Source organism: Hydra vulgaris, chromosome 10 (assembly GCF_038396675.1).
Source record: "Hydra vulgaris chromosome 10, alternate assembly HydraT2T_AEP".
In the NCBI taxonomy this organism is placed as follows: Eukaryota; Metazoa; Cnidaria; class Hydrozoa; order Anthoathecata; family Hydridae; genus Hydra; species Hydra vulgaris.
Window position 1 is genome coordinate 20,152,847 of NC_088929.1, and position 19,673 is coordinate 20,172,519.

General features: G+C 29.2%; 1 protein-coding gene and 1 long non-coding RNA gene across 2 annotated transcripts; one reads left to right on the forward strand and one right to left on the reverse strand.

The window, feature by feature from the left end:
* The first annotated feature begins 1,636 nt into the window (after positions 1-1,636).
* Positions 1,637-14,332, forward strand: LOC136086526 (uncharacterized). Its single transcript, XR_010641395.1, has 3 exons — positions 1,637-1,752; positions 13,873-13,987; positions 14,159-14,332. It is a non-coding gene; the product is annotated as an uncharacterized LOC136086526 (long non-coding RNA).
* Positions 14,333-15,395: 1,063 nt separating this feature from the next.
* On the reverse strand, positions 15,396-16,651 carry LOC136086205 (52 kDa repressor of the inhibitor of the protein kinase-like). Its single transcript, XM_065808488.1, has 3 exons — positions 16,497-16,651; positions 15,975-16,420; positions 15,396-15,913 (listed from the first exon to the last, which is right to left on the reverse strand). Exons 1-3 carry the CDS (start codon positions 16,649-16,651, stop codon positions 15,396-15,398), a joined length of 1,119 nt encoding a protein of 372 aa, XP_065664560.1.
* Between the last annotated feature and the right edge of the window lie 3,022 nt (positions 16,652-19,673).

Consider the following 19,673-nt stretch of genomic DNA (forward strand, 5'->3'; position numbering starts at 1 on the left):
AATGTTGGGTTTTTTCTATTTCTTTATTGTTTCTTGTAATCTTGTTTGTACCCCAGTAAATGCCACTCATGCTTGCTCCATCATAACCTTGTCCCCTACTTTTTTTCAAATCAACATCAAATGATTTTAGTATACCAATGTTTGATTTGATATTGAATTTGCCGATTGATTGTTAACTAAAAAACCCTATAGATTTTACTTCAATTATTATTAGGAGAGGAGATCCATTTATGTTATAACAAATTTAAACAAATCGAAAAAAAATACTTAGTTGGTCTGTTTTAGATAAATCTTAAGTAATAGGGGAACATGGGGTAAGATGACGAATGGGGCAAGATGACGACCTACAGTTATCTCTTAAGCAAAACTAAATATAACAGTTAACTTTAGCTGAAAGGGAAGTAGATTAATTTTACTAGATTTATCAATGGTTTCTTTTTAAGTATTATTTTTGTGACGAAAGTTAAGTATAAAAACATTTTTCCGACATTGAAAAAAAACATTTTATTCTCGTTTGACTTGATTTATTACATGGCTACATCACCAGCTAAAGGTAAGCGAGAAATTTCCATTTAGTTTGATTAAACTGGAAGCCATACAAGAAGTATTAGGCTATGATAATTTGATTATGTATAGTTCTGATTCATTTTAAAGATTGTATTAACCTGGGGCAAGATGACCGGGGCAAGATGGCTAGTCCGTAATCCATATTAAACGAAAGTTTACTTGTACTGTTTGCTATTCTTGTATTGTTCAGTCATTATTTTATTACGAAATACAATATTTGTTTGATAATAGTTTTATTTTGTTGCGTTGGAGTTTGCAACAAACTGATTACTAGGTTGTTACTGTTTTTTTGCATTGTCCAATATAAATGTATAATTTATTAGTTTTAAAAATTACACCTTTACTTGTATTACTTTTTTAATAAAAAAGAATTTGTGATGATGGTTTTTGTGGTGTTTATAGCTTCATAGAGTTTTCTTTTCTTAAAGTTTTAAACTTTGCTAACTCAAATCGTCATCTTGCCCCGTATACGGGGCAAGATGACGATTTGAGTTAACATTGATTAATTAGTTTTTCCTCCACTGTTTTCTACTTTAGAGTAGTTTTTTGATACATCATTGGCGCGGAAGGATATTTTATCATTTTTAAATCAAGTTTTAATTTTTGGGACAGATATTGACTGAGATACAGGCGTTTTTCAAAACGTTCGTCATCTTGCCCCGTGTTCCCCTATCAATAATCATTGAAAAAAAGAAGTAAATTGGTATCATTGATAACTATTCTTTCTAAATTTTTTGAGAAAAGACAAATAATTTCATTCTGAATTCAAGGCGACAAATAATTAACATGGCCACTAAGCAAAGTTATCACTTCTTTCAAAACACTATAATAGCTGAAACACAGCTATTATAGTGTTTTGAAACAATATAATAACTGTGTTTCAAAACACTATAATAACTGTGTTTCAAAACACTATAATAACTGTGTTTTGAAACAATATAATAACTGTGTTTCAAAACGCTATAATAACTGTGTTTTGAAACAATATAATAACTGTGTTTCAAAACACTATAATAGCTGTGATTCAGATATTTATAATGGTAACTTTTTATCAGATTTTTAACTATTAGCTAACACGCTAATAGTTGAAAATCTGATAAAAAGTTACCATTATAAATATCTTGGAGTGAACCATTTTGCCCTCGAAAAGAACTACAATTTTTTGCTAACTTCAATGGTATGTTAGTAAGTCTTTTTAAAACTTTTGTCCAAAATGTTTGTTCATTTGGAATATTTTTGAGTAACATAGTATCTATTGTTTTTTCCGCTTTCCATTGTTTAAAAATAAAATAAGTATTTATGTGAGCCTCAGACATTTCATGTTTATTTATTTTTTTTTTTTTTTTGAAAGCCCCTGCCAGTCATTAATACACCGTATCCAACGTATACATTATAATTATTTTTTTCTCGTTTGAAAATAAAAAGCAAGGTTGACCGTAAATTAAGTTTTTTTTTAGTGAGTAGCATAACCAAGTATTTTCATTATATTCCTGATTTTGTTTCTTTTTTATAGTAATCTATAGAGAAAGAACAATTTTTATCATCTTTAGGGAAAGGTCCTTCAGGACGACAAGGATCGACAGATAAAATGAATTTTTTTCTTCTATCGTTATATCATCTTAAAAGTTCTAACGTTATAACATCTTTAAAGCTTGCAAAATCAGAAGCTATTTGCTCACAAATAATTTCAGCTAAATTATATATGTTTTTAACTTCATTTTTTAGCGGTACTTTAGTTACATTTGACATATTTGATGTTTCTATTTCAGAATACTTTTTGGCACGTATTGGCACTTTCATCTACCATGTTATTAATATTTTCTAGTTGTTAATTATCGTACTTTGCGTTAAATTGTTACGACTTCATAATTGCGACTTTAAAAATTGAATAATATTTTATAAATTAGTGTAGTTTATTTTAATATCCGTAAATATATTTAAATAAAAAGTTGCTCTCTATTTAAAGCACTAGTCAAGGTTTTAAACTACTTAATAATTGTACAAAGTGTTTTTGTACAAAGTGTAATTGTACATGCAAGTTGATCTGCATGTTATTTTTTATACTGACTCTTTTAATAAATTTTTCTTAGTCACCTTAGGCCCCTAATAACTCTTGACCTCCCTGCGTCTGCGGCCCCTTCGCTACGCTGCTGGTTCATCAGAGCAACATTAGTGCATCAAGAAATCATACCCGTAAACCAATCAAAAAAAGATTTATTTAAATTAATTTAGGCAATATGAATTTTTTTAGTCGTTTTCTTTTGCTTTGGGATACTATATAAGTTCACAGTAAATAAATTTAATGTTAAATATATAGTTTTTCTCTTTTTTGGTATATTTAAGGACCAATAAATTTTTAACCCTTCCGGAGTTTCTGAACTTCAGTTTGTGAATTATTGTAGGAGTTATATTATTTATTATTTATAGTGCAAGTTTTTGACTTCTTTTAATGTCCAACAGCAAACACGGTATACTAACGTTTACATTTTTGTATGATCTTATGAAGATTAGCCCCCAAAATTATGTTGTGTTTTAATGCTTATACTATGTCTGATTGTTTTTTGATGATTGAATCTCCATAGGATTAAAAAAAAAGAAAAAAGGTGCCGATTTGATGAGTTTTATGTAAAACTTACACTTTTCAAACGCCCACGCAAGACAAACTTTTAAAGAGAAAAATAATTATTCACGTTTCTTCAAATATCCTATTACACAATTAAATTGTTACGCGCTCTACTTTTTCTAACATTTATATATTTTTTTTCTCATAAAGTCCATAATGGCAGACAACTTTTCTTTCGTCTACCGTGTTTGTATGGCCTTAAGTAAAGTATCATCAATGGTTATGTATTATTTTTATGTCTAATTGTTTTTTGATAATTGCATTCTCATGAGCTTTTTAAAAAAAAGGTAGAAAAGTGCCATTTTGATGAGCTTTTAGTAAAACTTATACTTTTCAAACATCTAGCACCTTCACTAGATAAACTTTTTAAGAAGAAAAAATTATTCACGTCTCTTCTAATATCCTAATACATAAAAAAAATATTGCGCGCGCTCCCATATTCAAATTTTAAAACAATGATCCAGCCTATTGTGCATACTTATTAACAAAAGTTTTCTATAAAGGAGGCTCTTCTTGATATTAACAACGATCCTACTCAGAAAGATAAAATAAGAGCCATAGGTTTTTTTAGCAGAATTGAACAACTGGAGACAACTACTTTAATAATTATTTGAAACAGAATCATGGAGAGGTTCAACAATGTTAACAAAAAACTGCAGTCCGTCAAGCTTAATTAGGTATAATTGAAGAACTGTACAACTCCCTGGAGTATTACGTGCAGCAAGTTCGCTCCAATACCAAGCATTATGAAAAGGAAGCCGTGTCCTTGGTTAACATACTATCAAAGATCCTTACGATCAAAGGCGCCAAAGAGTACGCAAGAGATATTACAATGAAATTAATAGTGTGGAAACTACAGTGTTTTCTGGGCGATCTAAATTGATTGCCGAAGTTAATGAGATCACGGACAAACTAATGAGTGATCTAGATAAAAAAAGCTTATTCTGGATTGAATTTTCCATTTGGTTTTCTTGTGAATCTCTGCAGCATAGATATCTCGGAGATCACTTGCACTGTACAAAAACTTGTTGAACAATATCCAACTGATCTCAACTCTCACTTATTGAACGAATGTCTTTCTTTTGGAGTTTTTATTCCAACTGAAGTTAATTATGATAAAGGCAAACAAAAACCTTCAGCTCTAGATCTTTTAAAACTAATTAGATATAAGAATTTTAAATCAAACTTTTTAAACATTGACGTAGCCCTTCGAATCTTTTTGACCACCGCTGCAACAAACTGTCCTGGAGAACGTCAACTTTCAACATTTAAAAGGATTAAAAGTGTTCATCTCTCAACTACAGGTATATATACAACATAATAAATACCTATAATATAAAGGACTCTTTATTAAATATCTCTTGAACTGTAACAATCTTATTTAATAGCAGACTCGTATAATTTCCAATTTTTATTTGTTATTTAATAGGTCAGGAACGTCTTTCAGATCTTTCTATTGTTTAAATAGAAAACCGGGTACTAGATTCCATTGACTTAAAAGATATCATATCTGCGTTTGCAAGCTTAAAATGCAGACGGAAGGTGTTTTAAAACCTATTCTAATCGCAGTGTGTTGTTAAAAATAAATAAAATACAAAATAAAGTTAAATACAAAAAAAACATTTTAAAGCCATAGGGCATAAATTACAAAGCCATTGCGAAACAATTACAAAGATTTTTTTTTTAACCGCTGTTAAATTTGAGTACAAAGAGGCCAGCAGATTTTCAGATATTTTTTTGGTACACTTTTTAAAAACTGAGTGAGAGCTAACTTATACTGACTGAGAAGTTATACAAAAGCAATCATTTTAGTATACATGTTCTGGTATTTCATCTTTTGCCAACACTTATGTAGTTTTTTATTTTGCACAGACAGTATTTGAACTGCTAACTGCAGAAAGGTAACTAGCATTTAAAAGTCACTAATTCAATTTTTAGCTCAAATCAGTTCTAAAAAAAGTAAACACACCGTGAATTCTAAACGGGGACATCATTATTATTGGCATGGCAACAGTTTAATTTTGTTTTTCTTGCCGATAGGAAACATATGTAGAGCATCTTCCTCTTTTCCTGTAAACAATGTTTTAAAGTAATTTTTATTGTTGAAGCAAAAAACGTGGTACATAAAATACAAAATTTCACATGAAGTTAATACTTAAACATTTTTTGGTGACAACTGCGCTGGTCAAAACAAGAACCACATCCTTGTTAGACTTATGATGGCTCTTTGTGAAAATAAGAGTTTTAAAAAATAAATTTATGATTTGTTTTGGAGGACATTCTTTTATGTCTAATGACCATGAATTTGAAATTATATGGAGAAAAGTAAGAAAAACAGAGAGATTTTATGAAAGTTTAGGAATTTAATAGTCGTAACATCACTAGTTTAAATATTTTAACCAAATATAGTTTTGAATCTTATTTTGAATTAGAAGTTTAAATTTTTTTTATTTACTTTGAGAGGGCTAATATTTTATATGAAACATTTCACCGTGTAAATGTCATTTGCACAAAATGTCACAAAATATTAACCCCCTATCTTATCCTGAACCCCCGATCTTATCTGATCCTATCTTTTCCCTGCAAAAGAACCGTTGGGGCTCTGATCTCTGTAGAAATATTTCGAAGTAAATTTTAGAATTTCGAAAGTAAAATATCGTTTCAGTATTATTTTTAGAATTTCGAAATCACAAAAATATTACGAAGCAAATTTTAGAATTTCGAAAGTGAAAAATTGTTTCGGTGTTATTTTTAGAATTTCGAAATCGCAAAAATATTTCGAAGCAAATTTTAGAATTTTTAAAGTGAAAAATTGTTTCGGCAATATTTTCAGAATTTCGAAATCGCAAAAATATTTCGAAACAAATTTTAGAATTTTTAAAGTGAAAAATTGTTTCGGCAATATTTTCAGAATTTCGAAATCGCAAAAATATTTCGAAACAAATTTTACAATTTTGAAAGTGAAAAATTGTTTCGGTAATATTTTCAGAATTTCGAAATCGCAAAAATATTTCGAAACAAATTTTACAATTTTGAAAGTGAAAAATTGTTTCGGTAATATTTTCAGAATTTCGAAATCGCAAAAATATTTCGAAACAAATTTTACAATTTCGAAAGTGAAAAATGGTTTCCGTAATTTTTTCAGAATTTCGAAATCAAAATAATATTTCGAAGCAAATTTTACAATTTCGAAATGAAAAAATCGTTTCGATGCAAAATTAATTAGTTTGAAATTGATCCCCGAGCGCCACTGCCACCTTATGGGCGTTAATGCGTTTTTGCGATCTTAGCTGCAGAGAATCTTTAAAATATAAAAGTAAAATCTACATCTTTAAAAGAATAGAATCGATTAAAAAAAAAAAACATTTACCCAATTATATAATTATTGAAATCACGTTAGCACAACAGTAAAACATTTTTTGACAAAGTAAATAAATTTAGCGGCAAAACACCTCGAAAAATGCCCCAAATTGTCCCCAAATTATTTGGCTTTGAGCGCAAGGTAAATCTCAATATTTTGTAAAAAAAAAAATTTTAATGTGATTATAATGGTCCAATTTTATTTTTAGATGTTGTGTATTCTGGTTTTTTCGTAATTATTGTTTAAAATAAAATTTCGCAAAATTTATTCAAAGAAACAAAACTTTATTGCGTATTTGCCTTTAGTTATTTTTTTCCTAAACCTTTTTTTTAAATCTAAACAACATTTATGAAAAAACCGGAATACATAACAATCTAAAAAAAAATTGGGTCATTATCACATAAGAAAATTTTTTTTTTCAGAAAATATTGAGATTTACCTTGCGCTCAAAGCCAAACAATTCGGAAACAATTTAGCGCATTTTCCGGGGTTTTTTGCTGCTTGAGCACAAGGTAAATGTCAATATTTTTAGAATTTTTTTTTGTAATCGAATTTTTTTCATATTTGCTCCATGTTTGGTTTCTTGTGTATTTTCGTTTTATAATAAATTTTTTTTGAACACCCCTAATGTCTAGTTTAAAAGCCAAAAAATTCAAGCAAAATTTTAATTATAATTGCTAATTCTATATGTATAAATGTATTTCTAATTAGGAGTCGTTCATTAAGTACGTACGCTTTTATTTCAACCCTTTTTCCCCCTCCCTCGCATTTTGATATACCTTTTTTATTAGTACCCTCCACCTCAATAAAAGAACCTACGCTTTTAACGTACCTACCTAACATTTTATAATGTTTTTTTAGTTTAGTGTCTTCTTTCTTTTATAACTGACCGATGCCCTCCCCCTCCCCAATCGTATTTACGCCATTTACAAATATAGATATAGGTACAGGCACGATGGAGTGTTCATACATCAGCTGTGTATTGTTTCATGTACCTCAAAATTATGCTTTTCTACCGCATTGAAATCTAAATTTTAATCAAAAAAGTTGCAAAGAAAACTTGAGTATTAAAAATGTTTTTATATGCCGTCTTCGAATATATTAATGATTTACGTCGTTTTTAAGATTTAAATGAAATTTCTTTTTAAATCAAACTCACTAGCAATCTAATTTAGCTATTTTATAAGATATAGATATTACATGCGATAATTTGGATAAAAAATTAAATATATTAAATATAATTAAATTGGATTGCTTGTGGCTTTTATTTAAAAAAGATTATTTTTTAAACTTATAAATTTAATAGCTTTTGACCAAATAAAACGTTATATAACTTTATATAATTTAAATGTGAGACGCAATTAAAATACGTATAGATTTTTTTGACGTTATGTTGCGTCTAGTTTTTTCAGCAATATGCTGTAGATGCATATGTAAAAATTAAAGGACAGCGTCTTGCTTTTATCAGAAATAATCAAAATAAACTGAGAAGCAAGCAGTATGATGTCTTACATGAATATGTTAACAACATTGCGAACGAACGTAATGTTAGACCAGGGCGAGTAGTTATTTTGCCATCATCTTATGTAGGAAGGCCTAGAGCTTTAAAAAAAAATTTTGAAGATGCTATGGCAATTATTAAAAAGCATGTTAATCCAGATCTTTTTATTACTTTTACTTGCAACCCAAAATGGCGTGAAATAACAGAAAATTGATGTCCAGGTCAAACTGCAAATGATAAACCTGATTTGGTCACTCGAGTATTTAAACTCAAGATAAATAACCTCCTCGATGATATATTCAAATATGGTGTATTAGGCAAAGTTGTAACGCATGTTCAGGTTATTAAGTTTCAAAAGCGTGGTTTGCCGCATGCTCACATTTTACTTCATTTAGCCAATGATGATAAACTTGAAACAGCACAGGATATCAATAATTTAATATGTGCAGAAATTCCAGATCCGATTGTTAATCGTGAACTTTATGATATTATAAATTATCCTAAAAAATTTAATGCCAACACAGTAGCCGTTCACAATGGTTATCCACAATATATTTTTTTATTTTTTTTTTATTATTTATTTATTTTGCCGTTGATAAATATTACAAAAAAGAAATTACAATAAAAGAAAAATCCTGGCCGGAGCAAGAAGAAGACAGGTTGTCTTATCACCGAGCCCCGTCACACAAAAGTTTACATGCACAATAAATGATAAAAGACAAAAAGACAGTATAAATACAAAAACAAAAACAAATCAAATACTTCAGCAATAAAATAATTTGTTGCTAACAATCTTCCAGCAGAATAATTTAAAAAAAAAAAAGTAAAAACGACAGAAAATCATGAAAGTTATAAAAACATGCGTTGTTTAATTAAAAAAAAAAAAAAAGCAATATATGTAAACATAAGTATTTGGGCTGATTATTTAATATCATCAAAAATATGAACGAAAAAGACAATTTTATTTTCGTTATCTTTTTTACTAATGGTTAGAAACCATTTTAATAAAAGCTAAAGAAAGTGATAAAGATTTAATTTATTTTCAAGCGATTCAGTCCAAACCTTTAAATTGTTTTCAAAAAAGGTATTTGAAATCTGATATATATCGAATCCATGTTCAGTAAATACCGTTTTGAATCATCCTTAGAACTTTGCAAAGTGCAGTTTAAAACGAAGTTTTGTTTTTTACTAAAGATTGGAAGAAATTTTTTCCAAACTAAAGGTCCCCGATATTGAATTTGGTACGAACTTAATTTAAGAAGGTTTATGGGAACCACAAAGTTATTCACTGAAAATTTGGTTGGATATTTATGGGAGATTTCATTAAAGTAGGATTGAAATGTTACTGGAGAAAACCAAAGTTTTGCTTTAAACATAAATAACATTACTTGATGAATATTAAGCTTATAAATATTTAAAGCTCCAAGCTGACGTAAGAGAGGTTCGCATTGCGTTTTTCTATTTGCCCCAAATACTATCCTGCAGCATGTTTTTGTTTACCATAAATTTTTTTAAGTTTAGTGTGATTAGCGCTACCCCAGGAAATGTTACAGTATGAAAGATAACTGTGTATAAACGAAAAATATAAATTTTTTAAAGGCTCGTTATTAAGAAAAGGTTTTGTTCGGTATAACAAGGCAATATTTTTTGAGATCTTACCTTCAATATATTTAATATGAAATTTCCATGACAATTTTTCATCTAAGAGCACTCCCAGAAAGTTTGTAGTCAACTCCTTTTTAATTATTTTATTATTGATTAAAAGATTGGGTAGTTTAAGAGGAATATTCTCGGCTTTACTAGGTTTATGGAATAGGATAAATTTTGTTTTCTCTACATTTAATGATAGTCGGTTACTTATAAACCACTCGTTGATCTTATCTAATTCTTCGTTAAGTATTTTAAAAAGAACAGTAATATTATTGTGAGAATAAAACAAATTAGTGTCATCTGCAAATAAGATAGTATTTAATACTTTTGATGATAAATATAAGTCATTTATATAAAGTAAGAACAATAATGGTCCCAAAATAGAACCTTGGGGTACTCCACAAGTTATTAAGTTGTTTTTTTGAGTCTTTTGTTTCTTTAAGTACAAATTGCTTTCTGTTAGTTAAGTATGATTTAAACCAAAGTAAACTTTGATTTTTTGATATAGACGTCGTGATGATGGGTTGGTTATCAATATTAAAGGCAACAATGTAGATAAACGTTGGCTGGTATCTTACAATCCTTGGTTATCTAAGAAATATCAAGCCCACATTAATGTTGAAGCTTGCATGTCTGTAAAGGCTGTTAAATATTTGTACAAACACATATACAAAGGGCATGATTGTGCGAATGTTTTGATAAATGAACAGGTTAATCACAATGAAGTAAATACTTTTTAGATTGTTATGTCGTTATGTTAGTGCACCTGAGGCACTGTGGCGAATATTTGAGTATCCTATAAGTCATATGTCACACACTATTATCCGTCTTAAGGTTCATCTTCCTGAGAATCAGATTGCGTATTTTAGAGAAGGAGAAGAACAAGTGGCTTTAGATCGTGCTGCCCAACGCGATACACACCTTACGGCATAGTTTAAATTAAATTCTGAAAATGAAGGAGCGCATCGCTATTCATATGTAGACATTCCATATCACTTTGTATTTGATGATAAACATTGTAAATGGAAGGTTAGACAAAGAGGTGGAAATAAGGTGATAGTAAGAATGTATAAAGTTAGTCCAACAGGAGAATTATTTTCTCTTAGATTGTTACTTTTGCAGGCAAAAGGAGCAACATTTTGGGAGGATTTGCGTATTGCTAATGGAATAGTTCTTGAAACCATTTGTGAAGCATGTGTTTTAAAAGGTTTGTTGCAAGATTACACTGAATGGCAGAATACTTTTTCTGAGGCAGTTTTAACGCGAATGCCTAAGCAAATTAGACAGCTTTTTTCAGTAATTTTAACCTTTGTGAACCTGACGACCCTTTGCATCTTTGGAATACATACAAAGCTTTTATGATGGGGGATTTCATTCATCGCCAAGTTCCATTTATATTAGCTGAACAAGCTACTCTTCGTCAAATCGAAAAGATTATTGATCAAAGTGGTAAAACTCTATCTGATTATAATTTGCCTGTTGTTGATGAATTCATAGGTTTTAATCTAGAAAATTTAAATGATAGTGTTCAGCAATCAATTGTCGAAGCTAATAGAATGAGACCGCTTCTCAATGTCAATCAATTAAATGTAAGTAATGCTGTCCTTGCTGCATTGAACGAGCAGCCAAGTATAGAAAATCAACATTCCAGATTGTTTTTTATGGATGGATCAGCTGGTAGTGGAAAAATGTTTACGTATAGTTATTTGGTTGCTGAAACCATAAGTAGGGGTTTTAAATCTGCTACAGCTGCATGGACTGGCATAGCAGCAACTCTTCTTACAAATGGATCTACATTGTATGGTTTATTCAAACTTCCTGTCCCAATATTGGATAACAACACATGTAATGTAACCCCTAACTCTATTCATGGACATTTTTTAAGACAAGTTAGTTTGTTTTTGCTTGATGAAACATCCATGATACCTAAACATGCCTTAAATGCAATTGATAGGTTGTTAAAAGATGTTTGCAACAACAACTTTCCGTTTGGAGGAAAAGTCATTCTTTTTGGTGGTGACTTCAGGCAAATACTGCCTGTTGTGAAAATAGGAAAACCAGCTAAAATTGTAGAATCGTGTATAAAATGTTCCTTACAGTGGCAATGGATGCAGAAATTTACATTAACTGGAAATATGAGAGTACATGAGGGGGAAAGAGAATTTTCCCAATGGCTATTAAAACTTGGTAGTGGAACAATGCCTGTCAAAGAAGAGGATCCTTTTAAAGGATGCATTGAAATACCTTATCAGTGCATTATTAGAGAAAATGTCTTTATTGTTGATAAGATTTTTGGAGATGCTGAGCAAAATGATTATTCTAAACGTGTCATTTTAACACCCACTAGTGTGGATTCATTATCAATTAATGAAGAAGTGCTTGAATGTCTACCGGGTGAGGTCAAAATTTATTTAAGTGCTAATCAAATTGAGACTGATGGCTTTAATGAAAGAAATAACTTTCTTGTTGAGTTTTTGAACAGCTTAACTCCGTCAGGTATGCCTCCTAATTGTTTAAAATTGAAAATTGGTTGTGTAATTATGCTACTTAGAAATTTAGATCTCAAAGCTGGGCTATGCAATGGCACTCGAATGAAAGTTTGTGCTCTTCAAAATAATTATATTGATGCAGAGGTTTTGACAGGTTTTTCTGGTGGTTAGCGGGTATTTGTTCCTCGAATTCAGTTGGCTCCATCAGATTCTAATTTACCTTTTGTTCTGAAACGTCGTCAGTTTCCTGTGAGATTGGCATATTCAATGACAATTAATAAAAGTCAAGGTCAAACATTTGACAGAGTTGTTGTATATCTAAAAAAAACGTGTTTTTCTCATGGGCAACTATACGTTGCCTGTTCAAGAACTAGAGCATTTAATAGTTTGTTTTTCAAAATATGGTAGGTGGAAAATGTTACACAAATAATGTTATATTTTCTAATGTTCTTAATTTATAGTCTAGGCTTTTCACATTTCTAAATGTTCATATCTTGCAAGCACAAGCTGTATGATGTGTGTAATGACTTTTAGTTATTAATTATACTTTAAATTATCAATTGTACTTTTTATTTATCATTTGTACTTTTTTTTGTTTAAACATTTATTCCAAAATTCCATATAAAATTCCAAATGTTGCATTAACAAAATAGCATCAATTTTTAATTATTTAATAAATGGTTTTCAAAAATGTTTTATTTAAAATATACCTAAATTATAAATGGTTATTGTTTTAATATTAAACTATTTAATTTTTTTTATAAAAAAATATAGAAAATGCAACCAGTTTTTGTTATTTGGCCTTCTGATATAACTGCTTTTAAATAGTTATTAGTGTTATAATTCATAGCCAAATGTGTAGAGTTTGGTCGTTAAACTAGCCAAGCAAATGTGTGTAGCGCTAGGCCGTTAAACTAGCCAAGCAAGTGTTGTGTCTTGAAGTGTCGTGACTTGCAGTGTGTGTAGAGCTAGGCTGTTAAACTAGCCAAACAAGTGACTTGCAGTGTGTGTAGAGCTAGACTGTTATGCTAGCCGGCTATTCTTTATAACTAAAAATCTATTTAAAAATAAAAATAAAAATAAAGTAGCGATCAGCAAGGTTACAAACTTTGCCAGCCAAGAGCTTTAGTTAGCAGAGCTGTGAGACAGTATTTAGTGCCAAAAGGTGTTTGGATCGTCTGTAAGTTACGTAATGCAAACTTATACAATAAAACAAAACAGTTCAAAAGTTTTCCCTCGCAGAGTTTTAATATTTAGATAAATTAATGCATTAAGTTTAATGAAAATTGACGCGTAAAAGAGCTAAATATCTCCAACTTCTATTTTTAGATATATTTTGCGTTGCGTAACTTATGGACGATCCCTTACTGTTTTATTTAATGTCTGTTGTCTAGCCTTTTATAGCTATATATATATATATATATAAAACACATGTCTGTTAATATTTTGTGTAATTTCATCCTACAAATATCTTTAGCTATTGCTTTGCGTAATTGTTGTGATGTTGTTATTGTAATGTTTTGTGTTGATAGACAGCTTGGCTTACCTTCCCGTGGTGTCTATCGTTAAAAATGATTACAGGTAGTTTCTCTAACTGCTTTTAATTATTCACTAAAATCCAATAAAGCATTTGATATTACTATAGTACAATTGTTTATATCTCTTTTTTTTTTATCTTTAGTGTTATTAATATTTTTGCTCTTTTGATGAGATTAAACGAGTTGGCTTTTCATTAAAGATAAAGATATTATTGGTTTCAAAAATGAACACCATAGCCAAAGTGCTCACGAAATAAAGTAGTTTTTAAAAATCTTTCTATTTTGTTCTTTTTTAATTTTTTTTTTTTTTAATTATTTTTCTATAACTTCCTACTAGCATGGAATCATGTAGCTTTTATAATGTTTAATCGTCGTCCCTATCGATAATAAATATTTTTAATTATTTTAATGTTTTTTTTTTTACAATAGGCTATGCTTGACTCCTCGGTCCTGGAGATGGCCGCTATTATAACTCATTTGGAAAAGTGCCTTCAACGTTAATTGTTTTTTAAGAAAAATTTGTTTTATATAGATTTTTTAAAATATTTTTGTTATATATTAAACTATTTATCATGTAAATAAATTTATTTAAAAAAAAAAGTGAACCCAATTTTAAATATTTAACTTTTACAACTGTTTTATATGGTTTTAACATCTCTTTTATACCCTTTTCAGCTTATTAGGCCGGGTGAATAAAAAAAAGCAATTGCTTTTATTCAACGCTTTTAGACTAATTGCTCACCTTAAAGTGAAAATATTTATCGATTTTGCTCAAGTTTGTATTAACGTAAAAGCGTAACAATTACTTCAAAAATGTCGAATAAAAGCAAATGCCTTTTTTTAACCTCACTTATAAAAAAAATTAATAAAAAGTTTTAAATAAAACTAATAATTTTAATGCAAAGTTAAGACATACGCAAGGCAAAACAGGGGCGTGTACAGGAATTTTTTTGGGTAAGTCGAAATTTAAATCCCTCCCCAAAAATGTAAAGTTTTAGCGTCCCCCCCCCCCTTTCCTCATTGACAAACGCATATATGAGGAGCAATCGCCCGATATTTTATCGCACATGATGCTAACCATTATCAAGCATCATCGCTTCGCACGCTATCTATTATTAAAAGAAAATGATGATAACCATAGTTAGCACCAACGCCTAAAAATTACACACGACCTATTCTTATATGGAGCAAAAAAAATTCTTAAAAATCCTTGCTATCGCACTTTTTTAGATTTAGGGAGAGCACGCATGAAGTAATACACGCATCGACTTATTTAGGAAATACGCAAGGAGTAAATGAGTCAACTTATTGGTTGATTTGTATACTACTCTTGATTTGAGATATTTGCGACATTATTACTTATCTACTGTTTGCGAAATTAGGCTTTTTTAATACATTTGACCCAATATGAACTTTATTTTTTGAAACTATAACTTCCGCCCCTCTTCCACAAAAAAAGTTGAAAACCAAATAGTAAATAAACTGTGGGCTATACTTACTGTACTGTTCAATGGCAATAATGTTTTTACAAAGATGTGTGGCTATGAAAATAGCCGTTAAACAAAGAGTTATTTTTTTTTAAGATAATATTTTTATATTTTTATATGTTATATTTTTATTACATATTTTTTAAATTATTTTATTTTATTATATTTTTATTAAAATTTTATTTAAAACACAACCTACGATTATTTATAGCAAACATATTAATGACTTTTTCAACATCTATAGGTAACTCTGTGTGAACATTCATTAAAGCTAAACCATTTAGGCGGTCCTCTACCATTGTGCTTCTTTTATAATCTTTTAGACGTCGAAGTGAAGAAAACGTTCGCTCACATTCGCATGAAGTTAAGGGTAAGGTAGCAAGTAACTTAAGACAAATTTTAATGTTTTCAAATCCAGGAAAATTTATTGCTTTTAATGTTTCGCTAATATTAGACAGAAGCTCATTTTTAAAATTTACCCAATATACTTCCCACAGTTTAAGCTCACCTAATAAAGCGAGTGGATTTGGTAAGTCTGTTATATAAAAGTCACTGAAAGATATGACATCATCTTTCCAATTAGTATCACTAGAACACTGAACTTTTGCAATCATTTTTGAAGGAACTAAGACAAGTGCTTTATAACATTTTAAAGTTGTATCATTAAACCTTGCGTTTAACTCAGTACTCAGCTGGTCTAACAAAGTAATAGTGATAACCAATTTAAAATAATGAGAGAGATTCAAAAGGAGTATTACCTCTGTTTTTTGAAATAAATGAAGTTCTAGGCTTTTCTTCTATAACATTTATCTTGGATGCAATTTTTAATGCTTTTTCATAGCATATTTGATGGTGTTCATCAACTGTATTTCTAAGAGAAGACACAGCATCTTTTAATGCCTGAATAAGATTCAAACCATTATAAATATCATTACTTTTTGCCTGCAACAATCGTGTAATTGGAAGAGTTATATCAAAAACATTTCTTGTTATACAAAGTACAACAATAAAATCAAAACCTATTATTAACTTCAGTAAAGAGGATGCAGAAGTAGATGATGTATGATTAAATGTTTTATTGATATTTAAGGACATTTCTTCAAGACAGGAGACCAGAGGTATAAAAAGCTCTTGAAAAGTATCCATGCCATGTACTTTATCAATCCAACGTGTTCTGCAAACATCTTTGAACTTTTTTTGGAAGCTAATGGAGTAATTTTATCAATATGCTCTTCTAATTTTTGTTGCCTGGTTGGGGAAAGATTAAAAAAGTATAATACCTCTTTTTTATATGAGCTAAAAGGTTTCTAATAGACTGCACATTGCATGATGCACATATAGCTAAATTAAGTCTGTGGCTGTGACAATGAGTAAAAATAGCTTTTTTATTCAAATTTAAAATACGAGCAGACAACCCATTAGTATGTCCAGCCATTTTGTTCCAGCGCCATCATAAGATAGTCCTCTACAATTTATAGTATCCAAGGAAAGAACAGGCATTTCTTTGAGATGTATTTGATATATAATTTTTTTTTTTTTGATGATATTTTAAATAACCTTCAAGTATTTAATCGCCAGCTTTGACACGAAAATGAAGCAGTTTGATGAAATCTCCTGCAGTAGGACTAGGAGATTCGCTTCTACCAGGATGAAATTTTGAATTATCTCGATGAAGGAAGACCAAGGCGCTCACATAGAATAATTGTTTCAATAATTGGTAACAACAATCTACAATTTTCAGAAATCTATGATTAAATTATTTTTCGGGAGGTTACATCAATTGGCTCTGTTTTAAAAGACCAAAATGATGATAAAGAAAACAAAACTTCACCAGTTTTAACATGCAAACCTTTGTTTCTGCCAGTTAGATTATTATTATTTTTTCCAAATACATGTTTCTTAAAGTGAGCAGAAGCATCATTCCAGTAGTTGAATGGTTTGCTGAACAGCCTTTCTACTATAGTACATTCTGAAGGAAATTGTTACATTGGATTTAATATAAAGATAAATTTATAAATGTTTAATAAAAAAAAACTTAACAATAATAATAAGAAAGCTTAAAAATAATAAAAGAAAGCTTAACAATAAAAAAAAATCACTGAAACGAAATAAATATTTCTACCTTAAACAAATGAAATTGCCATAATGTTTTTCTGAAAAAGTCTTTGGTAAAAAGGTGTCTAAACCTCTAATATTTTCTACAACATTCATATTTGAATGTTTGCCTTTAAAACAAGTTATATTTTTTTCCAATCTTTCTTTCAAATGGACTAACTCCGATTGGCATTTTGTTTGGAGAGCTATTTGAACTTGAGAATTAGTCGACATTTAAAGCAAATCATTAAATCTGAAAGTCATGTTTAAGAAAAGTTTATTAAATACATACCAAACAGGGTGTATGTATGAAAGGAAGTCCGAATTTAATTTTTAATGTTTAAAACCCTTTCTTTCTTTTTATATTGTTTAAAATGCAAGTAATTAAAAAGATACACAGCTTTGTTCAAAATAATTGGGAATGTCCATTGATATATTTTAATATATGCTTGCTGTTATTTATATCCTCCTGATGATATTTATCAATAGAATTTGAGTAAAACTTTACTCAGGGTGTAATTGAAAGGAAAATCCGGAATTTGTTCTCTAAGAAATAATAACTTTTATTTTTTTTAAATTAATAAAAGAAAATATTTAAAAAATGAAGTACTTTATAACTTAATAAAAAAGGTATGTCTATTCAAGTTTCTTATTAATTTGTTTAAGTCAAAAATTAAAACAACCTCTGTTTAAATATATAAGTCGTTTTTTTTAATAAACTTTAGACCGTTCTCGATTTGACAAGCACTATAATAAAATACCAAACCGTAAATCTAACAGTTATCCCGGATTAATAACTTCTTACCATCCGTTCGAACTATTAACCTTGTATAGTTTGCTTAATTATTGCTTTAGTTTGCTATAATTATTCGCTCTGTTTGCTTTTATCTACCGACGCATCATATTTATTCAACAAAATATTGAAGTTGTGAAAAAATATATATATATACATATTTTGGGTATGTCCAGCAACGTAGCAGACATCCCCTTGGCACGCCCCTGCAAAATATATTCCGGACATTTTTCGCTAAATATTTTCTGCATTAGTATAAATTTGGATTGGATGAATGCTGAAATAATTATATGTTAATATACGTTAATATAAAGTAAATCGACATATTTGTTTACCGTATTTTTATTTTTTTTTAATTATTATTTTAATTTCTGCTGGACTATTAAAAAAAAAGATGGCTTGAGTAATAAGCTTTAATATTATAGGAGCAGTATACAGGGATAAGCCTTATCCGAAATTGCGGATATATTTTTCAACTTATAGTTTTCCGGATATCCAAAACAATTTCTTTTCATACAAGTTTACAAGTTGTATATTAGTAAGTTATATTAAGATGCAGGTTAAGGTATAATTTTTGTGAATATTTATTTTTTAAGCTTCACTCATCACTCTTAGCAAAATAAAGAAAAGTTTAAAAAAAATTAGAAACTACTCAGCTAAAAGCAAAATTAAGAGGAAGAAAGGGAAATATATTCCGGATATTTTACCTAAACAGTTATTCGCAATTTTAAACTAAGGCTTGGATGATCTATGCATATAATTCAATTCATATTTTAACAAAACGACTTTGTTGTGATTTGCGCATTTAATGTTCGAACGTTGCAGAATAAATGGTTAACTGTATCTTTAATGAAGCTAACAGTTTTGTTTAACTAAGAAGCCAAGAACAATTAAAGTAAACACAACTAAAAAAGTATTAATACATTTATATTTCATTAGAGAAAACAAACAAAAATTAAATTGTTATTAATTATTTATTTACTAAAAACCTGCATTACGGGTTGCCTATTGTTACAGTTTCTCTTGTATAAAAATTCATGTCTCGTAGTGAAATTATTGTGAGATACGTAAAAGAGATTTTGTTTACACGAATTCCCAAATGACATATATTCTTTCTGATCAACCCGTTAACAAAATCCTAGATAGGCTCTTTTATACAAAAAACTTATTTTAATACTGTTTATGAAATATGCTATCACCAAATTTTGCTCATAAGATATTTGGATAGTATTTGAAAATACTAGCAGATTAACTATATGCTAAAAGAGCATAAGCAAAATAGTTGTTTAGTGAAATACTTATTATTGAAAAGCTTATTATAAAAAGAAAAAAGAAAAATTGATAAAAAATAATACCACAGCATTTTTTTTTCAACTATTTTGTGTTTATTAACGTTTTTTAGTTGTCTATTGATGGTGATTTTAACTATGCGATTGGTTTTCATATATCATCTATATATGTCGATATCATCGATATAAATTAATATTATTATTTATATCAGGCCCGTAGGAACAAAAATTATATTGGCGGGGGGGGGGGGCAGTACTACCCTGAAATAGTTTTGAAGACC

Coding starts and splice junctions, on each gene's coding strand:
- LOC136086205 (XM_065808488.1), bottom strand. CDS start 16,651: ATGGCTGGACATACTAATGGGTTGTCTGCTCGTATTTTAAATTTGAAT. Junction 16,421..16,496: donor TTAGCTCATATAAAAAAGAG/GTATTATACTTT, acceptor TTACTCCATTAG/CTTCCAAAAAAAGTTCAAAG. Junction 15,914..15,974: donor ATTTATTTCAAAAAACAGAG/GTAATACTCCTT, acceptor TTACTTTGTTAG/ACCAGCTGAGTACTGAGTTA.